A 25,751-nucleotide genomic window follows, 5' to 3' on the forward strand; every position below is an offset into this window, starting at 1 on the left:
ACACTGAGGAAAAAATAAAATGCCAGTAAGAAAGAACGACCTATGATGTAAACGGTAAAGAGAAATAAGGATTCAGAAATCACTGGATTTGAAAAACTTCAGAAGAATATTCAAATAGTCTTTTTTGGTAAAGCAATAGAAGATAAATTTGATTGAGAGATTTTAAAGAATAACTGGCCGGAGAAAGTTTTGAGGTAGTAACCCACCCTCTCAAAAATGAGGTGTTAAAAAAATGTGAGTAAATAATATTCCAAAGTTCTAAAGACTATTAGAATTACTCATTTAATTAATTTCTTTAGGTGCCAGTCACTATTATGTTGGAGATGTTTTTTCAAGAGTGAATATATTAGGAATAAAATAGTTATTAGAACGCTATAAAGAAAAACACATACATTTAGCAATTTTAATATCACAATTATGTGTAAGAGAAATTTGCACATATTAACTGATTTCACATATGGGTTTCCCCAGGTGACACTAGCAGTTAAGAACATCCCTGCCAACACAAAAGACATGAGACATGGGTTCAATCCCTGGGTCAGGAAGAACCCCTGGAGAAGGAAACAGGAAAATACTTGGCACCGAGTAGGTGGTCAATATATATCAGTATTTAATTCTCACAAATTGGAAAGCAGCAATTCTAAACTCCACTTTTACTGATGGATATACTGAGCCTTGGGTGTGTGCACACTGTCGCTCAGCTGTGCCCAACTCTTTGTGACCCCATAGACCAAAGCCCGCTAGGCTGCTCTGTCCACAGAATTCTCCAGGCAAGAATACTGGAGTGGTTTGCCATGCCCTCCAGGGGATCTTCCCAGCTCAGGGATCAAACCCATGTCTCTTATGTCTCCTGCATTTGCAGGCAGGTTCTTCACCACTGGCACCACCTGGGAAGCCCCATAGTGAGCCTTAAAGATACTAAAATGACTTTCCTAAGTCATGTAAGTAAATAGGAACCAGAACTTAATACCAGATATTCTGAGCATTTCTGTAGGAATAAAGATGTGATCCAGAAAAGAGGGATTATCTGAAGATCCAGAGAGAAATGTAGTAACTATTGAATTAAAGATCTGAAGGAAATCTAATGGGATGCGATCAAGAGCACAGAGTAAGGGATTTACCTTTGGACGTTCACTGTGTTGATGCAGTTTTGTGACTTTCTCCAATGTTATGACATAAAAGAATTAAAAGTGAGGTCTGAATGGACATTTGGTGAGTTGGAGGAAAAAAGGAATACATTTCTATAAAAGCTAAATTCTGGGATGGGTGTCTGGAAAGCAAAGATAAAAACTAGATAAAGACTGGGAAATAACACAGGCTGGTTTACTACAAGGGAAAATATTAGTTATGTAAAGTGTAAAACTGAAAATAAGTACATCATCCATTAAAAGGTATAACTTGATCAAACTGGTGGAAAGAATAATATAAACAAATATTTGTTGGATAGCTGTTGTATAAAAGATCACATTAGACTACACAGGAAAATTAACATCACACGTTAAAAGTTGTGCTTTTAGAGAACCCATCAGTAGTTGGTAAAATGGCTTAAATATGTAATATTTAAGTAGCTAAAATGGAAATTAATACACAAAATCTCTATTAACCGGGCTTCCCTGGTGGCTCAGAGGTTAAAGCATCTGCCTCCAATGCGGGAGACCCGGGTTCGATCCCTGGGTGGGAAGATCCCCTGGAGAAGGAAATGGTAACCCACTCCAGTACTCTTGCCTGGAGAATCCCATGGACGGAGAAGCAAATCTCTATTAACCAGAGAAGAAGATGGATTCTCTCCAGGATTCCATGAGTAGCAAGAAGATATTAACATCCAAAATATATATTACATTAAAAACAAAGCAAGCCAGAGTATAAAAGGTTGAAGGTTGGCATAATGATTTAATAGAATGGGAAAATATTTTTCATTTAAATTGTAATAAGATGGGAATACCAGACCACCTGACCTGTCTCCTGAGAAATCTGTGTGCAGGTCAAGAAGCAACAGTTAGAACTGGACATGGAACAACAGACTGGTTCCAAATCGGGAGAGCAGTACGTCAAGGCTGTATATTGTCACCCTGCTTATTTATCTTATATGCAGAGTACATCATGAGAAATGCTGAACTGGATGAAGCATAAGCTGGAATCAAGATTGCCGACAGAAATATCAATAACCTCAGATATGCAGATGACACCACCCTTATGGCAGAAAGTGAAGAGGAACTAAAAAGCCTCTTGATAAAAGTGAAAGAGGAGAGTGAAAAAGTTGGCTTAAAACTCATTCAGAAAACTAAGACCATGGCATCTGGTCCCATTACTTCATGGCAAATAGATGGGGAAACAGTGGAAACAGTGACAGACTTTATTTTGGGGGGTTCCAAAATCACTGCAGATGGTGACTGCAGCCATGAGATTAAAAGACACTTTCTCCTTGGAAGAAAAGTTACAACCAACTTAGACAGCTTATTCAAAAGCAGAGACATTACTTTGCCAACAAAGGTCCGTTTAGTTAAAGCTATGGTTTTTCCAGTAGTCATGTATGGATGTGAGAGTTGGACTATAAAGAAAGCTGAGCACCTAAGAACTGATGCTTTTGAACTGTGGAGTTGGAGAAGATTCTTGAGAGTCCTTTGGACTGCAAGAAGATCCAACCAGTCAATCCTGAAGGAAATCAGTCCCGAATATTCATTGGAAGGACTGATGCTGAAGCTGAAACTTCAATAGTTTGGCCACCTGGTGCAAAGAACTGACCCATTGGAAAAGACCCTGATGCTGGGAAAGATTGAAGGTGGGAGGAGAAGGGGACAACAGAGGATGAGAGTGTTGGATGCCATCACTGACTCAATGGATATGAGTTTGAGTAAACTTCCCGGCATTGGTGATGGACAGGGAGGCCTGGCGTGCTGCAGTCCATGGGGTTGCAAAGAGTTGGACATGACTGAGTGACTGTACTGAACTGAACTGTCTAATTTAAAAGTGAATATGATAATTTTTTGCAAAATAAAAATAGCATCAATTTGTATTATATTTGACTGTATGAAACAAAAGTTATTTGAAGAGTTTTCACACATAGGTTTTAGCCCAGGATCTCTGGGCTGGGCATGGCAGCTATGACAAACAAAGTATTCCAGAAGTGATGCACTGCCCACTTCAAGTCCTGGCTTTTAAGAACATTAGCAGCTTTCACCTGAGGTCCTTGGAACCCAGAGGTTTCTCTACCATATAGAGAAGTCCAACTACTCTGCTGAAGAATCACATTAAAAAGCCCTGAGACCACAAGAGCAGAGAAGGGAATCAATGGAGCCTGCTGTTCCAGCCATCCCTGCCAAGGCACCATGCATGTGAGTGAAGCCATCTTGGGTCCTCCAGATGGTCACCAGGCAAATACCACTAAGTGACACTAGTCATTCACATGAAGCATGAAAATCTCCTCCCCCTGACCTGTGTCCTAATTCCTAAAGTACCAAAGAATGAAATGCAATAAGAATATAAATAAAGTTAATAAGGTAAAATTTTTATTTTAATCTTCATTTTAGGCATAGTTGGTTATTTAGCAATAATTCCTAGTGGCTTAGACAGTAAAGAACCTGCCTGCAGTGTAGGAGACCTGGGTTCAATCCCTGGGTCAAGAAGATCCCCTGGAGAAGAGAATGGCTACTCAATCCAGTATTCTTGATGGAACAATTCATGGACAGAGGAGCCTGGTGGGCTACAGTCCATGGGGTCACAAAGAGTTGAAGATGACTGAGCAACTAAAACTTTCTTTCAATCACAATAGGGTTAGGTGTCAATATATGACATTTCCAATGAAATGAAGCATTATATGCATTTCGTTCAAAGACGTTTAATGAGAAAAGTAATCAAAATTTACAAAGGAAAAGGCACTGACCTGATAACCGCATTGGTTGAAGCATCAATATCTGAGGCATTTACCAATATAACATCTGTCCCAGTTGGTGCGTCTTCAGGAATTGTCGTGAAATACATTTTACTGGCAAAAGTCGGGACATTGTCATTGATGTCATCCACTATGACATTGATTGTTCCAGTTCCGGTCAGGGCAGGGAATCCTAGAGGGAAAAGAAAACCAAGTCTTAATGTTCATAAATCACAAAAATAATAGCAAGCTTAACAATGGGTTGTAGACAGAACTACTAAAGAGAGTGTAGAAAACACCCCAAGGTAATATTTGTGAACACATAGACAGGTGATTGAGTAATTTTTAGTTTTGTTAAAAGAAAAATATTTTTATTTAGGGACTAGTATTCCAACTCTTCCCTAGTGATATTGCACAAAAGAATATGTCAGTCTCCTAGTCTATTTTAAAGGTACTCACTCAGCAATCTGGAGCACAACAATATCATTTAAATGCCACAAAAGAGGCACTACTGGTTTCTCTAAAATTATAGTAAAATAGATCAAGCCGGATTTGGAGCATCCCTCTGTATCTTGACTAGCTGGCCAGCTGACAAAGCAGAATTAAAAACTGTATTCCTAGATGTGACTATCAATGCTATCATAAAGAAAAATTAACTGTGTTTTGAGGCCTTTAAATCCCCTTTTCTGTACTAACATATTTCTTTGCAGAAAATTTTAAAAAGAAAGCACTGACCTTTCACTTGCTGGAAATAGCATGTCAATGAGATGACTTGAAATCATTTCTGTTGCATTTATTTAATGTTTAAGGTAAATATGAAATGATTCATTTTTATTCCCTGTTTCAGTGCCTTTATCAGCATATAGTGAAAATGCAGCATTTAACAAAACGCTGGAGGACACTGTCTATCGTACACAGAGTTAGAAGACTCTTGTGTGGTGAAGGTCAGATATCATATTTAGTTGATTCTGTGGGTTATCTCAAAGGTAAATGGCAAATCATCTGCTTTTAGTTGTTTTTCAGAATCATATTCAGACTTTAATATACCAAAATAGAAATAATGAAGATCTGCTTACCTATGCTTGTCTAAAATAAAATAAGGCCCTGGACACGCTCAATTTTAAGATACAACTTTTCTCCCCATAAATTATTTCCCATTAAATGAAGCTTTAATTCTACTTACTTTTAGTATTCTATATTTTGTAAATAAAGTCATTCTCTCACTTACTCATTCACTTCTCTGTAAAATGTTTATGAATATCTCTCTAATATCATGGAATGGTGTTGAGATTCACAACCTTCTAATATTATCTTTTGTAATAATATTCTTATGATTTGCTAATATGTCCTTATTGCTATTCAGACTTCTCCCTGTGTTCTTAGATTGTCATTACTGATGGCGTAGTACCAATCAATTTTATGTTCCAATGTATGGGAACCAAAAATCAATGGACTAGAAAATTACGGAATGCAGTGGTTTTTGTGCTGTACGCAAGGAAGCTCAAATTCTACATTAGATGAAAAATTTGTATGACCACTTGAACTGGGCACTATGACAAGGCACGATATCTCCTGGAATATATTCAATTAAATTTTAGGCTGCAAGCTGATCTCTGTTGCCTTCTCTGTGAGATTACTAATGTCAAGAATTCCATTTATATTAACATATTTTAAAATTAATTTCTGCAGATATCTTACCTTTTAGGTGTTGGATTTTATATTGAACAAAACTAGTTCTTACTCTTTGCCTTTTCTGCATCAGTTCAGCTCAGTCTCTCAGTCGTGTCCGACTCTTTGCAACCCTAAGAACTACAGCACGCCAGGCCTCCCTGTCCATCACCAACTCCCAGAGTTCACCCAAACTCATGGCCATCGAGTTGGTGATGCCATCCAGCCATCTCATCCTCTGTCGTCCCCTTCTCCTCCTGACCCCAATCCCTCCCAGCATCAGAGTCTTTTCCAATGAGTCAACTCTTCGCATGAGGTGGCCAAAGCATTGGAGTTTCAGCTTTAGCATCATTCCTTCCAATGAATACCCAGGACTGATCTCCTTTAAAATGGACTGGTTGGATATCCTTGCAGTCCAAGGGACTCTCAAGAATGTTCTCCAACACCACAGTTCAAAAGCATCAATTTTTAGGCTCTCAGCTTTCTTCACAGTCCAACTCTCACATCCATACATGACCACTGGAAAAACCATAGCCTTGACTATACAGACCTTTGTTGGCAAAGCAATGTCTCTGCTTTTGAATATGCTGTCTAGGTTGGTCAAAACTTTCCTTCCAAGGAGTAAGCATCTTTTAATTTCATGGCTGCAGTCATCATCTACAGTGATTTTGGAGCCCCAAAATATAAAGTCTGACACTATTTCCACTGTTTCCCCATCTATTTCCCATGACGTGATGGGACCAGATGCCATGATCTTCGTTTTCTGAACGTTGAGCTTGAAGCCAACTTTTTCACTCTCCTCTTTCACTTTCATCAAGAGGCTTTTTAGTTCCTCTTCATTTTCTGCCATAAGGGTGGTGTCATCTGCATATCTGAGGTTATTGATATTTCTCCCAGCAATCTGGATTCTAGCTTGTGCTTCTTCCAGCCCAGCATTTCTCATGATGTACTCTGCATAGAAGTTAAATAATCAGGGTGACAATATACAGCCTTGACACACTCCTTTTCCTATCTGGAACCAGTTAGTTGTACCATGTCCATTTCTAACTGTTGCTTCCTGACCTGCATATAGGTTTCTCAAGAGGCAGGTCAGGTGATCTGGTATTCCCATCTCTTTCAGAATTTCCCACAGTTTATTGTAATCCACACAGTCAAAGGCTTTGGCATAGTCAATAAAGCAGAAATAGATGTTTTTCTGGAACTCTCTTACTTTTTTGATGATCCAGCAGATATTGGCAATTTGATCTCTGGTTCCTCTGCCTTTTCTAAAACCAGCTTGAACATCTGGAAGTTCACAGTTCATGTATTGCTGAAGCCTGGCTTGGAGAATTTTGAGCATTACTTTACTAGCATGTGAGATGAGTGCCATTGTGCAGTAGTTTGGGCATTCTTTGGCATTACCTTTCTTTGAGATTGAAATGAAAACTGGCCTTTTCCAGTCCTATGGCCACTGCTGAGTTTTCCAAATTTGCTGGCATATTGAGTGCAGCACTTTCACAGCATCAACTCTTAGGATTTGAAATAGCTCAACTGGAATTCCATCACCTCCACTAGCTTTGTTCGTAGTTATGCTTTCTAAGGTCCACTTGACTTCACATTCCAGGATGTCTGGATCTAGCTTAGTGATCATGCCATCGTGATTATCTTGGTCGTGAAGATCATTTTTTGTACAGTTCTTCTGTGTAATCTTGCCACCTCTTCTTAATATTTTCTGCTTCTGTTAGGTCCATACCATTTCTGTCCTTTATTGAGCTCATCTTTGCATAAAATGTTCCCTGGTATCTCTAATTTTCTTGAAGAGATCTCTAGTCTTTCCCATTCTGTTGTTTTCCTCTATTTCTTTGCATTGATTGCTGAGGAAGGCTTTCTTATCTCTCCTTGCTATTCTTTGGAACTCTGCATTCAGATGCTTATATCTTTCCCTTTCTCCTTTGCTTTTCGCTTCTCTTCTTTTCACAGCTATTTGTAAGGCCTCCCCAGACAGCAATTTTGTTTTTTTGCCTTTCTTTTCCGTGGGGATGGTCTTGATCCTTGTCTCCTGTACAATGTCATGAACCTCAGTCCATAGTTCATCAGGCACTCTATCTATTAGATCTAGTCCCTTAAATCTATTTCTCACTTCCACTGTATAATCATAAGGAATTTGATTTAGGTCATATCTGAATGGTCTAGTGGTTTTCCCTACTCAATTTAAGTCTGGATTTGTCCATAAGGAGTTCATGATCTGAGCCACAGTCAATGAACTACAAATATTAAAATATTGTACTTGCCTTTTCACTAGTCACTTAAACAATGGTAGGATAATATCATATGTAATTCACATTCAGAACAGATTTAGAAGCATTATAAACATTGAAGAAGCACATCAAAATAATACTTTAAAAATCTCACTCAACATAAACATTAATTGAATCTTTAGGCATTCATGTACTGGTTTAAGAAGTTTACCTGAATTGTCTACTCTTCATAAGTTTGTATGGCTGTTACCTCCATTTTATATATAAATGACATTAAAGAAAGGGATAGAAAGGTTGAGTAATGTTTTTAGGGCCATTGACCTGGTGAGGAATGGAACTAGGCTTTGACTTGCATGGGGAGCTCTTGACCACCGACAGAAAAGCCAGAAGGTGTTAGCAGCAGGACACATGCTGCTCAGTGAGACGCTCTGGGACTCTGGACAAGCCAGTCTCAGGGAACAACACAAGCCCCAAGCCAGAGGAAAAGGCCCATCTGTGGCGGACCTTAGCTATTGTCCAGGTTAAGCTTGTGTAGCATTTGGGGACATCTGTTTGGCCATAAATTTTTAATTTTTCACAGCACATGTTAAAGCCCAAGTCAATATTTTCTGAGTTATTATGGATGACCAGTGTTCGGCCCTAAGCTCTGAAATGTGTGTTTAATTATACACAATTTAATGAAATGGAAGTTAATTGTGTGAATGATGTTAGTATCTCTCCCACTGTCTGCTTGAAAAAAACAATAACTAGAGCTTGTTTGTACATTTGTGTCGACAAAAGGGGATGTCATGGGAAGGACGGGCTATATCCGATGAATCGTGAGAGGGGATAACTAAGTCAAGGTCCCAGATATCATGAAAGGCTCTTTTATCTCTATTACTGACACTGTATTCCACTCACTAAATCTGTCTTCTTATATGCAAAATGGGAATAATAAGAACAAACCTACCCCAATAGGGGTGTGGAGGGGAATGTAACATGTTTAGGATAGTGCCTGGTACATAGTTAGAACATATTCTATATTACTCTTTGTTGTTGTACTTGTTTTAGAAATTAGGAGAAAAAAAGGAAATTTGACATTTAAAAGATCAGTTTTTAATTTTACAGATTACTGTGTCATAATTCTCAGGATTTTTGTCCCCTGACAAAACTTTCAAGTCAGTCTTATGACAACATTATTCAGGAAAAGATTGTGAATCATTCTTTTCTTTTAATGATTTCTTTTTGGTAGTTATAAGTGTATGAGACTCAGGTTTCAAAACTTGCACAGCTTTGTATAAGGTGTGTTGAATTGAAAATTTAAAAATGCAAAATTTACAAATTGCAAGTGAGAGAAGATCTGAAAATGTCTGATATGCTCTCTAATCAACAATGCTTAAACTTGTTAAGAAATAGTTCAGTAACTGCCAAATGGTTTTATCCTTGGTATTCTAAAGTGTCTGACAACACACATATGAAAAGCTTCATAAAATGATGACTAACTCATTTGGTTAGGAACATGTGATTCCTTTCCTTGTCTATAAACTACATAAATATTGTTGCTGATGTGTTTTCTGAATTAGTAAGCAAAAATTAAAAAAAAAACAAACACAAAACATTGTTTACCTAGGAAAATATTCAACAAATTCAATCTCATGGTTTCCATACCAGAGAACAACTAATTTTTCCACAAGCTCTTGAAAGCACACCAGCAACAGCATATGATCCTGGCCTGAGAAGTGACCCCACAGTAATCCCATATCCTCATGGTGCATCTGCTCAAGCCAAGAACCATCACGAGTCCCCTTTCCTCCACTTGTTAGCAACCACAGCCCACTTTAACAGCACTTGGGGTTCTTCTCTTCCTCTTTTCTTCAAGAATTGATAGAGTGACCCAATTTCTACAATGGCCTCACTTTCTTGTTGCCCCAGGGGATGGGCATGCATGTCTTATTTACTTTTAAACTTTTACAAGGAAATTGTACAAAGACATAATTCTACATTTCTAAGTCTCTTACTGGGATTTAACTAACTCTGAACTCTGCCTCTAATATTTCTCTTTTATTCTCAGGATAGGGCCTTCCACCGTCATCTCACTCTAGCCTCAGACTGGTCCTCCACAAGGCCCTGCCTCTAAGCTTTAGGCAGGAAGATGAAATCAAGGGACAGAAAACAGGAATTCCCCGATTTTGAGCAAATTAGCCTCTTATTCCAGGTGGCTTCATGATAAAGAACCCACCTGCCAATGCAGGAGAGGCAAGTTTGATCCCTGGGTCAGGAAGATCTCTGGAGGAGGAAATGGCAACCCACTCCAAGTATTCTTGCCTGGAAAAATCCCATGGACAGAGGAGCTTAATGGGCTACAGTCCAAAGGGTTACAGAGTCGGACTTGTCTGAGCACGACAACACAACAAAGACTTACATCTACAACAGACTTCTCAGATGAAGGACACAAGTTACCTAGCCCTTGGTACACACAGATTTTATCACTTCCTCATCTCCTTATGGAATGATGAAGCTATGTTTTGTTGCTTTTCTGTGTTTGTTTGCTTCCTTTGAACCCTTCCTCTTAACCTAGTGAAGAAGTGGTTCTGGTGCTTATGTTCCTATTTCCCAACATCTTTTGGGTTATGGTCCATGTGAAGTGCTACATGATATTCACTGTAACTTTACCTTCAGTTCAGAACTTTCCAGGCTGATACTCCCAACTGACTCTTTGTTCTCTCCTCTTGCAAATTACTAGAGAGCCTCAATATTAGTATGCTAAAAACTCTAGTCTTAGTTAGTCCGTGTAAACTTAGCCTGTATATTTGTATATAAATTGACAAACCTATGTGCATATACATGTGAAGTGAAGTTGCTCAGTTGTATCCGACTCTTTGTGACCCCCATGGACTGTAGCCTACCAGGCTCTGCAGCCCATGGGATTTTCCAGGCAAGAATACTGGAGTGGGCTGCCATTTCCTTCTCCAGGGGATCTGCCCAACCCAGGGATCGAAACCGGGTCTCCTGCATTACAGACAGATGCTTTACTGTCTGAGCCACATATATATTTTTAGATACATATTATTGAACACTTATTTGATAATAGTATTTGAGTGGTGCTTCCCAGGTGACACAAGTGTTAAAGAACCTTACTGGCAATGCAGGAGACCCAAGAGACATGGGTTTGATCCCTGGGTTGGGAAGATCCCCTGGAGGAAGGCACAGCAACCCACTCCAGTATTCCTGCCTGGAGAGTCCCATGGACAGAGTAGCCCGGGGAGCTACAGTCCATAGGGTTGTAAAGAGTGGACTCTTTACATGCTGAGGCGACTTAGCAGACATACATGTGCATGAGTATCTTTTATATGTATTACTCTTAATATACAGATTCATGAAGCAGGTATCGCTACTTAAGTTTTTTTAATAAAGAACTTTCAACTCTAAGAATTTAAACAATTTATTTACATTTAGCCATAGTGGACAGAGCCTTCTCTGGTGGCTCAGTGGTAAAGAATCTGCCTGCTAATGCAGGAGACTTGGGAGACGTGGGGTCGATCCCTGGGTTGGGAAGATACTCTGGAGGAGGAAATGGCAACCCACTCCAGTATTCTTGCCCGAAAACCACATGGACTGAGAAGTATAGTCCATGGGGTCCCCAAGAGTCAGAGATGACTTAGCGACTGAACAACAGTAGTGGACAGAGGGAAGGTCAACTCTGAACTCTTCAAAAAATATATTTTTTCTGTTCATTAGGCTCAGATAAAAGTATGCCACTCTTATTGCAGATGTTTTACTCATTATTATTATTAGTGATGTACTTCTACCATATTCTCTATTAAGTTATAAAATAATTGAAAGCAGAAATTATTGTTTAATTCATCGTTATCTAGACCAATAAGGCATAGGTTGTCTTCAATGTTTATTAAGTTCTCCTTTGACTCTATATATGGAAATCTGATCTAGTGACTACATGGGTGAAAGTTCAAAAAGCTGATCACTTCTGGGAATAAATATAGGTTTTAGCCTAAGGCTGGGGTCAGAGAACAAAAATTCTGACAAAGGTCAACATTTTGGAGATAGTCTACTACTTATAACAGAGGGTCCCAATTAATCCTGAATCCCATGAGAGGAATCAGAATACTAGGGGCCAATATTTTGCTTGGATAGATCTGATAATGATGAATTATATAGGTAGTGGCGTAATAGGGCAAGATTACTCAGTTTCATCTGGAATTGATTTATGAGAACCAGATGCAATCAGAAAGAAGAAGTAGGATGTAAGGACCTAGACTCCTGACAGAAGACAGTGAGCCAATGAATGGAGCTGAAGACAGAAGTGAAATGAAAGGACAAAGTCTCAGAAATGTTTAAGTATAGAGGCAAGGAGCATACAGGAGACATGTGAAATACAATCAGCAGTCAGATGATAAAAGGAAGCTCAAATTCATTTTGTAAAAATATTTTGTATTTTATATATCATACATCTGTGCATGTACATATATGAGAGTAAAAGTAAAAGTGTTAGTCGTTCAGTCGTGTCTGACTCTTTGAGACCCTATGGATAATAGCCTGCCAGGCTCCTCCATCCGTGGAATTCTCCAGGCAAGAATAATGGAGTGGGTGGCCATTCCCTTCCCCAGGGAACCTTCCTAACCCAGGGATCAAACCTGAGTCTCCTGCATTGCAGGTGGAATCTTTACCATCTGAGCCACCAGGGAAACCTGTATATATATTTTATAAAGTATATATATGTATACATATATACAACAGTGGTTCAGTTGTCAAATCGTGTCTAAGTCTTGCGACCCCATGAACTGTAGCCTGCCAGGCTCCTCTGTTCATGGGATTCTCCAAGCAAGAATACTGGAGTGGGTTGCCATTTCCTTCTCCAACATATATACAATAAATGTGGGTAAATAGATATTAAACTTCTTAAATTTTTAGAGCAACAGCAAAAAATACATATGATTCTGAAAAGCATTTTTTTAATGTGTAAAAACACATCACACACATACACTCCCCCCCCCACACACACAGATTATTCACAGTTTAATCTTCTGATAGTCCATTACACTTGTGTAGTTCCAAACTTTGTCTTGAGTCATATTTTATACTTTTAAACTTGGGAAATGATTAAACTGGTATTGCCTTTGAACATTGGTGGCTTAAAAAGATCAAACATATTAGAATAAAGTTCAAGGAAACCTAAAATAAGATTTTAAAAAGAAAAATGTTTCAGGCAACTGCTTTATCAGAAAATTCATCTTCAATAAGTGTAATGAATGAATCTAAAGATCTAATTAAAGTTCTAACTGCAGGCATTTTACATATTTAATGTTAGCCCCCATAAATTAAACATATTTTCCTGAAACATGAGAAACTGCTCAGCCACATTAGAATTTTGCTTAACTGAAATCTATTACTTTGCCATAAAACTGATTTCATTCTTAACATCAAACATCTGGTGGAACAGTCCTCTTACTGGGTGTGTTTGTTGTAATAAAGTATTACCTTCTTTTTTATACTTGGAGTAAACACATATTTCTTACAGTAAGTAAGCCATCCCCTGAAAAGGTATTGAAACCAACCACTCAGTATTGACTTTTAATTATGTGATTTGGCTTAGATTTGAATCCAGAAAATATGTGAAGCAAGTAAATATGTAGAAGTATTTAAATATGAGCAATAGCATTGATCTTAAAATTTTCATTTTATAATATATTACCACTAATTAGTTCTACAAATATGTTCATATAAATTAGGTAGGTACATACTTAGGTAACATTTTAGCTTTAATCATTTCTCAGGAATCTTTATCAAAAACACTATTTCCTTTTTATAAATTTTTATACTAAAGAATCTGCTTGTAATGCAGGAGACCCAAGTTCTATCCCTGGGTCAGGAAGATCCCCTGGAGAAGGGAATTGCTACCCACTTCAATATTCTTGCCTGGAGAATTCCATGGACAGAGAAGCCTGGTGGGCTACAGTCCATAGGGTCACAAAGAGTTGTACACGACTAAGCAACTATCATACTAAATAGAGGTGACAAAACTAAAGAAAGAACTTAGCAATATTATGTAAATAAGACTGAAAATTGCTCATAGTGCAAATGTAGTTAGTGTCATTGAAATGTACACTTAAAAATCATTAAAGTGGTAAATTTTATGTTATATGGATACATAATTTTTAAGAGTTTATAAAATAAAATATGATGTAAACTAAATATTTTATCCCCCACATAAAGTATGTGATAAAGACTTAATTTTGGAGAACATTAAAAAAAAGAACCCTAACAACACATGTTGAAACTCTGAAATACTACCAAATTCAAAATATAGACTGAGTCCTGCCTATTTAGTGAAACTATCAAATTATATATCTTTGGAATAATTATCAAAATAGGCTAGAAAGTAAGATTAAGTTTTAACATGATAAAATTAGAAGATTTTTGAAAAGGAAAAATTCCTCATACTAAGCTTACATTATTTTCTATTCTATTTAATATCTATCCTTTAGGTAATATAATAATCTCTTTAATATTTCAAATAGTTTGTTTCCATTTCAAAGTTGGGTTTCCTTCATCTACTTGGATTTATAGCTTAAATTAAGTAAATGAGAAATAGACTGAAATTACTTCATCAAATTTTAATTGTATGCAACATGATAGCAATTCTAGCTATTAATTATTGGAATTTTGGAAGCTTGATCATCTTTCTTTTTGTATTTTTATCTTGCTGCTGCTAAGTCGCTTCAGTCGTGTCTGACTCTGTGTGACCCCATAGACGGCAGCCCACCAGGCTCTGCCATCCCTGGGATTCTCCAGGCAAGAACACTGGAGTGGGTTGCCATTTCCTTCTCCAGTACATGAAAGTGAAAAGTGAAAGTGAGGTCGCTCAGTCGTGTCAGACTCATAGCGACCCCATGGACTGCAGCCCACCAGGCTCCTCTGTCCTTGGGACTTTCCAGGCAAGAGTACTGGAGTGGGGTGCCATTGCCTTCTCCATTTTTTATCTTATGACTATACAAATGAAAAGCTATGTAGGAAAAGTTGTTTCTACTAAAGTATAGCTGATTTAAAGAATATTATGTAAATAAATGATTTATGATAACACTTAGTCACTAATGGGTTTTGTACTAAACTTATTGGAAATAAGAGGAAGTAAAACAATAACCAGTTATGAACCTTGGAAACAAACTGTCATCTAAGACAAATACTACAATGGAAATAACAAAACTTCCTTTGACTCAAATATATAACTAAGTTAAATGCAAGTGATTTCTGGTAACTGAAGATTACCCTAGCACTGTTTGATTTATGGAATCATTGATATCTTACAGAAAGTTTTCAAGCATTTTTCATTACTAAGAATGTTCATCATAACAGACAAGGCAAGTTCTTCAACATCTTCCCACAAATAATACTGACAGAATGCAGTCTTTCTGGAACATTTAAAAAGCAACTCTCCTCAGATGTAAAATGTCATATTCCACATTTCTGACCTCTCTTTTGATTATAGAGACATTTGCAATGCAGTGACCCTCTCAGCTGAACAATGTGACAAACAGTTTTCATTCAAAATGTCATCATAGCCTCACCAAGAAAATAAGCATAGTGATTAGCCCTTTTAGATTTTAGGATTAACTTTTGCAAATGCATCATGTTTCCCCTTCATTAAAAAGTAATTTCCAATCCCTGCATAAGAATGAAGTTTATCCCCTGTTTCAATCAGATGATAAATGCCCTTAATTAGGGATGCTAATAACTGAAAATTTCCCCTCAGACCTATTAATTATGCTGACACATAGTTCACTACTAGACTTTTTGGCCAAATCTATAGTCAGAATATCTCTTTAGTTTAGCATATTAGACCGAGAACAGATAAATAAAGGTTAATTTGTGCACAATTTAATCTCCCACACTCCATAAATGCAAAAAACACAGCCCAATTGACTTACTGTATGTGCATGGATGTGTGTATCGTACATATTGTATATTCTAAGTATAGTATTAAACATTTGCTTTGCACTCCGTGAAACTCTTGGATATGCATTTCTTGATCTGAGAACAGTAATCCTTTGATTTTGAATTCATGAATATTTTTATTTTACTCGCTGTTTCAAAAACCATTTCTCTTTTTTTCTTCCTCTCTAGCCACTTAACCTGCTTTATTTAATTACATAGCACCTCATATAACTCCCGACCTATATATTACATTTTGTCTAGCTTTCTGACTGGAATGTAACTTCTGTGAGGACAGAGACTGTCATTTTTTCACCACTATATCTCCAGTTCCTGGAAGAATCCCTGGTAGAGACTGCTCCACAAATGCTTCCTGACAAAACATTGTCCAGATGCTTGCTACACATTGACAGCCCATAGAAGCATATGAGTCTCATTGACTCTAATAATAATTCACTTATAAGATCTATTAAATTACCATTATACTTTGGTTTTAATAAATGTAAATGCAAAATGACAATCGGTTGGAATAATTGGCAATATTATCATCTTCTACCTGTAAAGCCTAGTGAATTTTTTATATCTTCTCCTACTTAGCAATTTAATTTGAACAATGTCTAAATTGAAGCTCGTCTCAAACAATCAGTATTGAAATTACTGATTCCAGTTGATTTGATGCCACTTAAAATATTTTGAAACATTTATTTATTTGGAAAAAGAAAAATAACAGAATGTTTTATTCATTAGAGTACAATGGATCGCATAGAAGAAGAAAAGCTTTCTTAAAATTGTGTTTTTGGAAATTTATGTTTTGCAGAGGGTAATCAGATTCTGATTTTTTTTTTTTTCAGATATACCATAAGTGAGCAAGGGCTCAGTTGGAAGGCATAAATCCTGGATATTGTTCTTGACTCTGATATTCTCTGGGTCTGTAAGCTCTGGCAAACTGCCTAATTATTCCAGGCCTCAATTTTCTTATCTCAAAATAAAGGAAATGGACTGGCTCATTTCCAAGAAGACTTCTGGCTATAAAATTAGCATTTAAAGTCAGATTTTTCTCACTTAGAACTTTTCACATATAGCTTTCTTTTAAAATCCTTCCATATTACACAGTAGTTTATAACTTCAATAACCCCTTATAGTCACATCTTGTTTTACTGCTTTCTCTTATACTAATTCCTTCCTTTAAGAGTTGTAGTAGATTTTAATAGGTCATAGACTATGAATTTACTGGTGAGGGCAGAAGATCACCAAAGGTTAAAAAAATTCTAGGAGACTTGGAAAATTCCATGGATATATATCTATTGGAAATGCTTATCTAAACACCAAAATCCTCATAACAAAATAAGTAAAATTTTTCACATTACGTTTATGTGAAGAAGCATAGGCCTTTATTATTAACTATGTGAAGTCAAATACCACATATGGGATATATATATATATATATATATATATATATATATATGTATATTGGTAGCTAAAAAGGTGTTCAGTGTTTTGGGAGATATGGGAGGCTCACAGTTTTTTGCTGTGGGAAGTCCAGATATAAAAGTATTGTCAAATGCCAAAATTTTTCAAAAGCACAGTGTCTGTTTATGCAGATTCTGAGTTAGCAAGCCAGACCAAGAAAAGGTAGGCAGGGCATCACAAGGTAGAGATAAGACCTACCTAGAAACATCTACTAGATAACAGAATTGAATAAGAGCCAGAAAGTTCAGGGGAGAGTCATGAGAATATAGCTCAAGCAGTATTTTTAAGCATTTGAAACTGAATTAAAGCCATAAAACGCTTCAGTGGGTCTTTACATATGACTGCAATTTATCACATCACACTAAACACCACAGAGCCTTAAATGCTTATGCTGCTTTTCAAAGCAGGGGTCAATTTGAATGACCACAACCAATGTGGCAAAAACTTCTGGAATTTCAGCCATCAGTTAAAAAAGATTGGCACTTTTCCTTTTTTGTAGGTCCTTTGAAAAATCTGCAAGTAAATACATAATAATAATCTGTATTTAAGTATGGTAAATAAATATGAAATAATAGTTGCATAATAACAGGATGGTTTGAAAAATAATTATCATTTTCACTCAGTAAATCATTCATTCATTCAACAAATATTTATTCAGCAAATGTTATATTACACATTCTGTTCTGAGTGTTTCTGGGAATTCAGTTTTGAACAAGACAGGAACTTTCCTGGCAACTCAGCTGGTAAAGAATCTGCCTACAATGTGGGAGACTTGGGTTTGATTCTGAGTCAGGAAGATCCCCTGAAGAAGGGATAGGCTACCCATGCCAGTATTCTTGGGCTTCCCTAGTGGCTGAGCTGGTAAAGAATCTGCCTGCAATGTGGGAGACCTGGGTTTTTGATCCCTTGGTTGGGAAGATCCCCTGGAGGGGGAAAGGCTACCCACTCCAGTATTCTGGCCTGGAGAATTCCATGGACTATATAGCCCATGGGGTCACAAAGAGTCAGACACTACTAAGCAATTTTCACTTTCACTTAGGAAGCTTACATGATACTGAAAGTATGAGAGCTATTGATGAGGTAACCAAACTGTAGCCTGCCAGGTCCCTCTGTCCATGGGATTTCCCGGACAAGAATACTGGAGTGGGTTGCCATTTCCTTCTCCAGGGGATCTTCCCGACCCAGGGATGGAATCCACATCTCTTGTACTGGCAGGCAGATTCTTTATTGTTGAGCCACCAGGAACGCATTATATTCTATATAAGCATATAACTTTAAATGGCAATTAATGTCTAAGAAAAAATTCACAACACAGTAATGTGATAGAAATACTGGAGAGATGGGAAGTGAAACCTATAGACTGGCAGTCAGATAAATCCTCTCTGAGAAGTTGACGTTTTACTTAGATGCAATGACAAAATGACAGCGACACAGATGTCGTCTGCAACCCCCCCCCCATTAAAAAATGGGAAAAAACAACAACAACAAAACAGCCAGCTACTAAGTAGAACACTCCAGATAGTGAGAACTACAGGTACAAATGCAAAGGGCCAAGGATGAGAGAAAGGTTGGCATTTTTAAAGGGGCCAGATTAACCGGCACTAGCAATTTGCTGTCAGTATTTAGTGACTACTCTCCAGCAGTAAGTCACCTGATCCGTAAGCTTGCTGATTTTTTTAGTGTAAATACTCCTACATTAGCTGATTTCAACCAAACCAACGTGGAGATAATGAACAGAGTTGAGAGGTGATAATGACCAATGGAGATCAGCCCTGGGATTTCTTTGGAAGGAATGATGCTAAAGCTGAAACTCCAGTACTTTGGCCACCTCATGTGAAGAGTTGACTCATTGGAAAAGACTCTGATGCTGGGAGGGATTGGGGGCAGGAGGAGAAGGGGACAACAGAGGATGAGACGGCTCGATGGCATCACCGACTCGATGGACGTGAGTTTGAGTGAACTCCGGGAGTTGGTGACGGACAGAGAGGCCTGGCGTGCTGCGATTCATGGGGTCGCAAAGAGTTGGACACGACTGAGTGACTGAACTGAACTGAACTGAACTGAATGACCAATGGTGGAACATAATAAAGGAAGGCAGCAGCAGATGATGACAGAGGGGTCAGATAGTAGACAGAGGCAAGGTCATTTAATGCCATGTGGTCAATGGCAAGAAATTCAGTTTTTATTCTTGGAAATCACAAGATGGTTTTAATTAAGCAACAGGGCATAATCATTTTTTATGGCTTTAAGTTTCATGAGCTGCTTGTTGGAGAGCATACTGTGGGGGAGAAAGGCAGTTAGAAAGCTATCATATTTGCCCTGGCATGGACTAAAGTGGGGGGCTTCCCAGGTGGTGGTAGTGTTAAAGAACCTGCCTACCAATGCAGGAGACATAAGAGATGCAGGTTCAGTCCCTGTGTTGGGAAGGTCCCGTGGAGGAGGGCATGGCAACACACTCTGGTGTTCTTGCCTAGAGAATCCCATGGACCAAGGAGCCTGGTGGGCTATGGTCCATAGGGTCACAAAGAGTCAGACATGACTGAAGTGACTTAGCAAGCACACATGCACACAGACTAAGGTGGTGGTAATGGAGATTATGAAAATTGGATCAATCAGGACATTTTGTGAATCAGAGTCTAGTTGTCAATGGACTTGTTGAACAAAGTTTGCCTTGAGCAATTGTGAAACCGGGGACAGAGAACAACTAGTATAAAAATCAGAAATTTTATTTGGCCTTACTAAGCTTAAGATGTTGGCAATTTGATCTCTGGTTCCTCTGATGAACGTGAGTTTCAGTGAACTCCGGGAAATGGGGATGGACAGGGAGGCCTGGCATGCCGCAATTCACGGGGTTGCAAAGAGTCGGACACGACTGAGCGACTGAACTGAACTGAAGCTTAAGATGTCCAACAAATGTGCTGATTAATATGAACAGCTAAAATGAATCATTTCAACATTTATTCCTGCTAATACATTTTTCATGTAGGAATTAGTGTTTCTATCAAATAGATAGCAATATAAAGGTAACTGCCTTCCAATGTAGATGTGGATTCAATCCCTTAGTCAGGAAGATCACCTGGAGAAGGAAATGGCAACCCACTCCAGTATTCTTCCCCAGAAAATCCCATGGACAGAGGAGTCTGGTGGGCTATAGTTCAAAGGGTCGCAAAGAGTCAGACACAGCTGGGCAACTGAGCACACACACTCAAAAGTAACTTCTTCAAGGTCACATACCTAAAAATTGTCAGAGGTGGAATTCGAACCTCTTTTTAACCACAAAGCTATGTGTTTACCTTTATAATATACTTCCATTTTGTAAATTAATTCTTAGGATTAATTTTTTGGAAGTATAAAGCTCTGAGTTCCCTGATAATTCCCTGCTACTTATGGTACTTAAAACATATTACTTAATTGATTGCACTTATGAGAAAATGGTAAGGAAAATTTTTGGAAGGAAGGATCTTTGGGAACAGAGTGTCAAAATATGAGGACAATAACTGCTTTAGGGCCAGCTCTCCTCTTAGGATGAACCACATGTGCTGGGTTCTCTGCAGTACCTTCATGACTACACCTGGGTGAAGCCTTAGCCTCCTGGGAGTGTCTACTTGGTACATATTTCTAGAAGCAATAACACTGAGTAATTTGGACTGAAGGCAGAACATCCATACTTTTTATTATATCAGTTGAACAAAATATTATCTTTAATTGAGTTTTAGCCTCACCTCTTTGAATTAATCTTTAGTAAGTAAATCCTATGGGAGAAAAAAAAAAGTGAGGTAGAATTGTTGCCCTCTGTCCTGGTTTCGTTATTTAACAATGCAGCACTTGGTCCCACACATATAGGATAGTGTGGCTGTATTCATTTTAAGCAGTGGACAGGAGTCCTTAGAGAGCTTCCAGATGTGCTACTCTACAGCCATGCAGTCAGTAAATAAAAATACGATGAAAGTGGAATGCTAATATCTTCTCCACAAACATTCAAAGCTTTAGAGGTCTGCTGATAAAAATAAGCTGCTGCTTCAATTGCTGCCATATTGCCAAAGTTGACCCATCTTTGGGTTGCCATCAGGTAAGAATTTCAAAAGAGCAAAGGAAAAATGATTTGTGAGCTAAGGAATAAAACTGTCAATTTTTTTTTCTTGTTTAGAACACTTTGATATTTTCCTGGTTCTCAGAACACTGCCAATTTGAGAATAACCTGGCATCTGGGACTTAAAAGCTGCCATATTTTTCTGAATTTTCTCATGTCATCTACTAATTTGACTTTTAAATCATAGCAGTGAATAAGTATTTTAAATCCTGTGTCAGAGACTTCATTCCTGGAATATAAAACTGCAAATTCTGAAGCCTGATATGTGAAGCTCTCACTGTTCTACACAAGTGGATATTGACGACACTGGAAGTACAAAAAGGAATTGGATATAAAATTATGGTTACATATGAGTTTTAATAATTTTAGAAACATCTAGTCCAACATACCTCACAATTTCTGATTGCTTTATATGTGATTCATATTAAAGAATCTCCATACACCTACTTGTATGTATCCATACATACATGTATGGAAGTGAGAGTTGGACTGTGAAGAAGGCTGAGTGCCGAAGAATTGATATGTTTGAACTGTGGTGTTGGAGAAGACTCTTGAGAGTCCCTTGGACTGCAAGGAGATCCAAGCAGTCCATTCTGAAGGAGATCAACCCTGGGATTTCTTTGGAAGGAATGATGCTAAAGCTGAAGCTCCAGTACTTTGGCCACCTCATGTGAAGAGTTGACTCATTGGAAAAGACTCTGATGCTGGGAGGGATTGGGGGCAGGAGGAGAAGGGGACGACAGAGGATGAGATGGCTGGATGGCATCACTGACTCGATGGACGTGAGTCTGAGTGAACTCCGGGAGATGGTGATGGACAGGGAGGCCTGGCATGCTGCGATTTCATGGGGTCGCAAAGAGTCGGACACGACTGAGCGACTGAACTGAACTGAGGCATATTTAACAAACATTGTATCAGTTAAACATTGTAATAAACTACATTGTAATTACTATTATCCCCATTTTACTGAGAAGAAACTGAGATTGAAAGAGATGATAGATTTTGTCTGAATCACAAAAAAATTTGGAGAGAAACAGAATTTAAATCACCATCAGTTCAAATTTAAAGCTTTTAATCAGTATATTATATAGACAATTATTGGGTTTATTTTGCAAATAAAATTATTTTGGAAATTAATATATATTTTTCAAATTTTACTTTAACTCAACACTAAAACCTTCACATACACTAAACTTGGAAGTCAGATATACTAGGTTCTGAATCCTACTCTGCGACTTCTTGGCTGTGTGTGTGTGTGTTTGTGTGTGTGTGTATGAGTGCTCAGTCATGTCTGACTCTTTGCAACCCTATAGACTGTAGCTCTCCAGGCTCTTCTGTCCATGCGACTTTCCAGGCAAGAATACTGGAGCAGTTTAGCCATTTTCTACTCCAGGGGATCTTCCCAACCCAGGGACTGAACCCACATCTCTTGAGTCTCCTGCATTGGCAGGTGGATTCTTTACCACTGCACCACCTCCTGAGCAAATTACTCAATTACTCTGAGGAGTTTACTGTAAGTAAAGTGGAAACAAAAACACCATAGTCTCTGAGATAATAAAGTAATGTGTAGAAATGGGTTAATATCTGTAAAATCTGGCAAACTGCATGACTCCGATTGCCAAATGTCAGAAAACAACCATTCCCTTCCCCTGCACAATATCTCCCTCTTGGCTTCACAGGCGCACAAAAAGATTTTTAAATTCTCAGAACGATCTGATTGAAAACATGCACTCTTGTCTAGATGTCTACATTCTTTCTCTGACATGGCTTTTGACTTAGAATGTTCCAAATCACAAATCCCCGATGGAGAACTTCTATGAGTTGTGCCCTGTCCGTCCAGGGTCACCCTACACTGCGTCTCTGATTCTCACAATCACAATCTGCTCCTTGCCCTGGGATGACCTTTGTGTGACACACCATCTTGTGGAGCAAGTTTTATAATGACGGATGCCTTAGCAGCCAGATTCCTGGGTCTGGTTTCTCCTCCCCCAAATGATCTGCACAAAGACTCTGTTTCTGGGAGTGCCTAGAATTGACTGCACATATCCCGCAACTGCAGAGGAGAGCTGAGTCTGCGGTGTTTTCATAATAAAATCTCGCCTCTATATATCTGACCCTCTACTAGTTTGTATACCTCTTTATCCTTTCTTTTCTCCAGATGACTCTTGAAATACGGATTGACCTGAGCCATGTGGCAGTGACTGCATTTGCCACATGAAAATGTTTATCTACTGACCGAGAAGTACTGCCTACACATATAACGAAACATGTTTCAGATCAACTTGGTTTAAGTTTTATATGGTTACCACACCACATTCTGCTCATCATTGCCTGGGATTTTATAGTTTGCATGAAATGTAACACAGTCATTCACACAGATTTAAAAAAAAAAAAAACGAGAATAGTGCTTTCTTTCACAAAACAATAGTCTAAGATGAAGTAAATGGCAAATAATGTAGACAGAACCATCTTGATAAATAAGCAGTGGCACTATCATTAGCATACTTAACATAAATTTATAATTACTCTTAATCTTCAAATCTCCTTTTTTTATGAAGTGGTGACATGAAATTGTATACTCCGAAATTGGTCACAAATAACAAAAATATCAAAAAATTATATTCATCAAAAACATTTCAACCGCAGCAAAAACAGCTCATTTGAAAATTCAGAATACTTCTCCTGTAGCAGTAGCCACACATCTACATAAATACCCATATACCAAAAATGTCAGTCCTTTGAAGTTCCAACAAATCTGCCTGTTCTTAAAACAATTTCAACAAATTAATAAAGATGTCAGCATTACTAACTTCCTCAATGATTAAAACAGTAAGTTTGAACAATTTTTATAAATGAGTGTTACATAAGGACTGCTGCTGCTGCTAAGTCGCTTCAGTCGTGTCTGACTGTGCGACCCCATAGATGGCAGCCCACCAGGCTCCCCCGCCCCTGTGATTCTGCAGGCAAGAACACTGGAGTGGGCTGCCATTTCCTTCTCCAATGCAGGAAAGTGAAAAGTGAAAGTGAAGTCGCTCAGTCTTGTCCGACTCTTCACAACCCCATGGACTGCAGCCCACCAGGCTCCTCCGTCTATGGGATTTTCCAGGCAAGAGTCAATGCCTCATAATTCCCTGAGACTTTTGAAGATCGATGATTTATTCATTCATTTGTTTATTCAACACATATTTAAGCACATCTACTTTATTCAAGGCACAGAGGTTCTTTAACAAATTGTAGTTGTTTCAGCTTTGAATTAGAAGTGCAAAACAAAACAGTGGTTAGCAGGAATGTTACTTTTTGAATAGATTGTATTTTATGCTACTTGCTCTATAATTTTATGCAATTACTATTTCCAAACAGTGAGAGCTAATATATATTGCTTTTCTTTCTCCCTATCATAGTTCATTACACTGCTACTCAATGAGAAGCCAGGCTCTCACTGACACCCTTTTTGGAGTTCTGTGGGGCTTCATCAGATGCTTATCATATCTACTTATGATTTTGCAGAATCTACAGGATTAATGAAGTAGAACTCTGGACCCACTCTCTTATCTCCATGACCAGTTAGAACCATCTGAATGTTTTCAAAGCTAAGGTACTTGAAATATCCACAGTCCAGGGGGAGAGTATAGAGTCACCCCCAGAGATACTGTGTCAGCCTACCAGGCAATGATATATTGTGTCTTATAGGAATAGAGCTTTGTTTGTAATGTGCCTAAACCCTTACCATTTACATATAAATTTCATAAAGTGATATATGTTCTATAAAATGATGTGGATACTACTGAAGTTCCAAGCATTAGTAACTTTAAAAAAAAATTTAGTTTGGTGGTAGAAAAACATACTTCCATTTACATATATTATGAAGAAATTTTTCACTGTCGAACAAGGTTATTACAGATTTACCTGAATCTGTAGCTGTGATCAGCAAGACAAAATGTTCCTTTGTTTCACGGTCCAAACTCTGTGTTACTTGAAGTTCTCCACTAGCTGAGAGAGTGAAAGCATTGTCTTCATTACCACCAAATAGAACATATGAGAGTTTGCTGTTGGAACCTTGATCATCATCTCTTGCCACCACCTACAGGAGAAAACAATATAGGACATGAATGTGAGTAATACCCACAAAATGTATATCATGAAATAAAGTGTATTATTAAAAATAATAGGGTAGAGCCATTCAGACCAATATTAAAAGGTTTCAGAGACATGTTTGTAAGTTTTAGGTAAAATATTAAAATGGCGCAGTGTACAATATATAATTTGTATACGACCAGGTATAAAATCAACACATTGCATTTTTTGGAAGACCTCACAAAAATTTTTTTTAACAGCAGATCCATCCCGGTAGTTGGATTTGTAAAAAGGGAGTGAAGAACAACATTTGTAAAAGTAATCAAACTTTAACATCATTTTATTTTCTTACTATGTATAGAATAACTGTTACAGTGAAACAAAATTCAAAAATGCACAAACGCATAAATGTGTGCAG

The 25,751-nt window shown here is 37.9% G+C and overlaps 1 protein-coding gene across 1 annotated transcript in view; it reads right to left on the reverse strand.

Annotated features, from left to right (window-relative positions):
- Positions 1 to 25,751, reverse strand: part of FAT4 (FAT atypical cadherin 4) — a 188,175-nt gene that overhangs the window by 50,966 nt on the left and 111,458 nt on the right. The window contains exons 6-7 of the mRNA XM_027956286.2: positions 25,166 to 25,340; positions 3,881 to 4,061 (exon numbers count right to left, since the gene is read on the reverse strand). Of these exons, the coding sequence (XP_027812087.2) occupies positions 3,881 to 4,061; positions 25,166 to 25,340 (356 nt within the window). The remainder of the gene's footprint in view (positions 1 to 3,880; positions 4,062 to 25,165; positions 25,341 to 25,751) is intronic.

This window comes from Ovis aries, chromosome 17 (genome assembly GCF_016772045.2).
Source record: "Ovis aries strain OAR_USU_Benz2616 breed Rambouillet chromosome 17, ARS-UI_Ramb_v3.0, whole genome shotgun sequence".
NCBI classification, from domain to species: domain Eukaryota; kingdom Metazoa; phylum Chordata; class Mammalia; order Artiodactyla; family Bovidae; genus Ovis; species Ovis aries.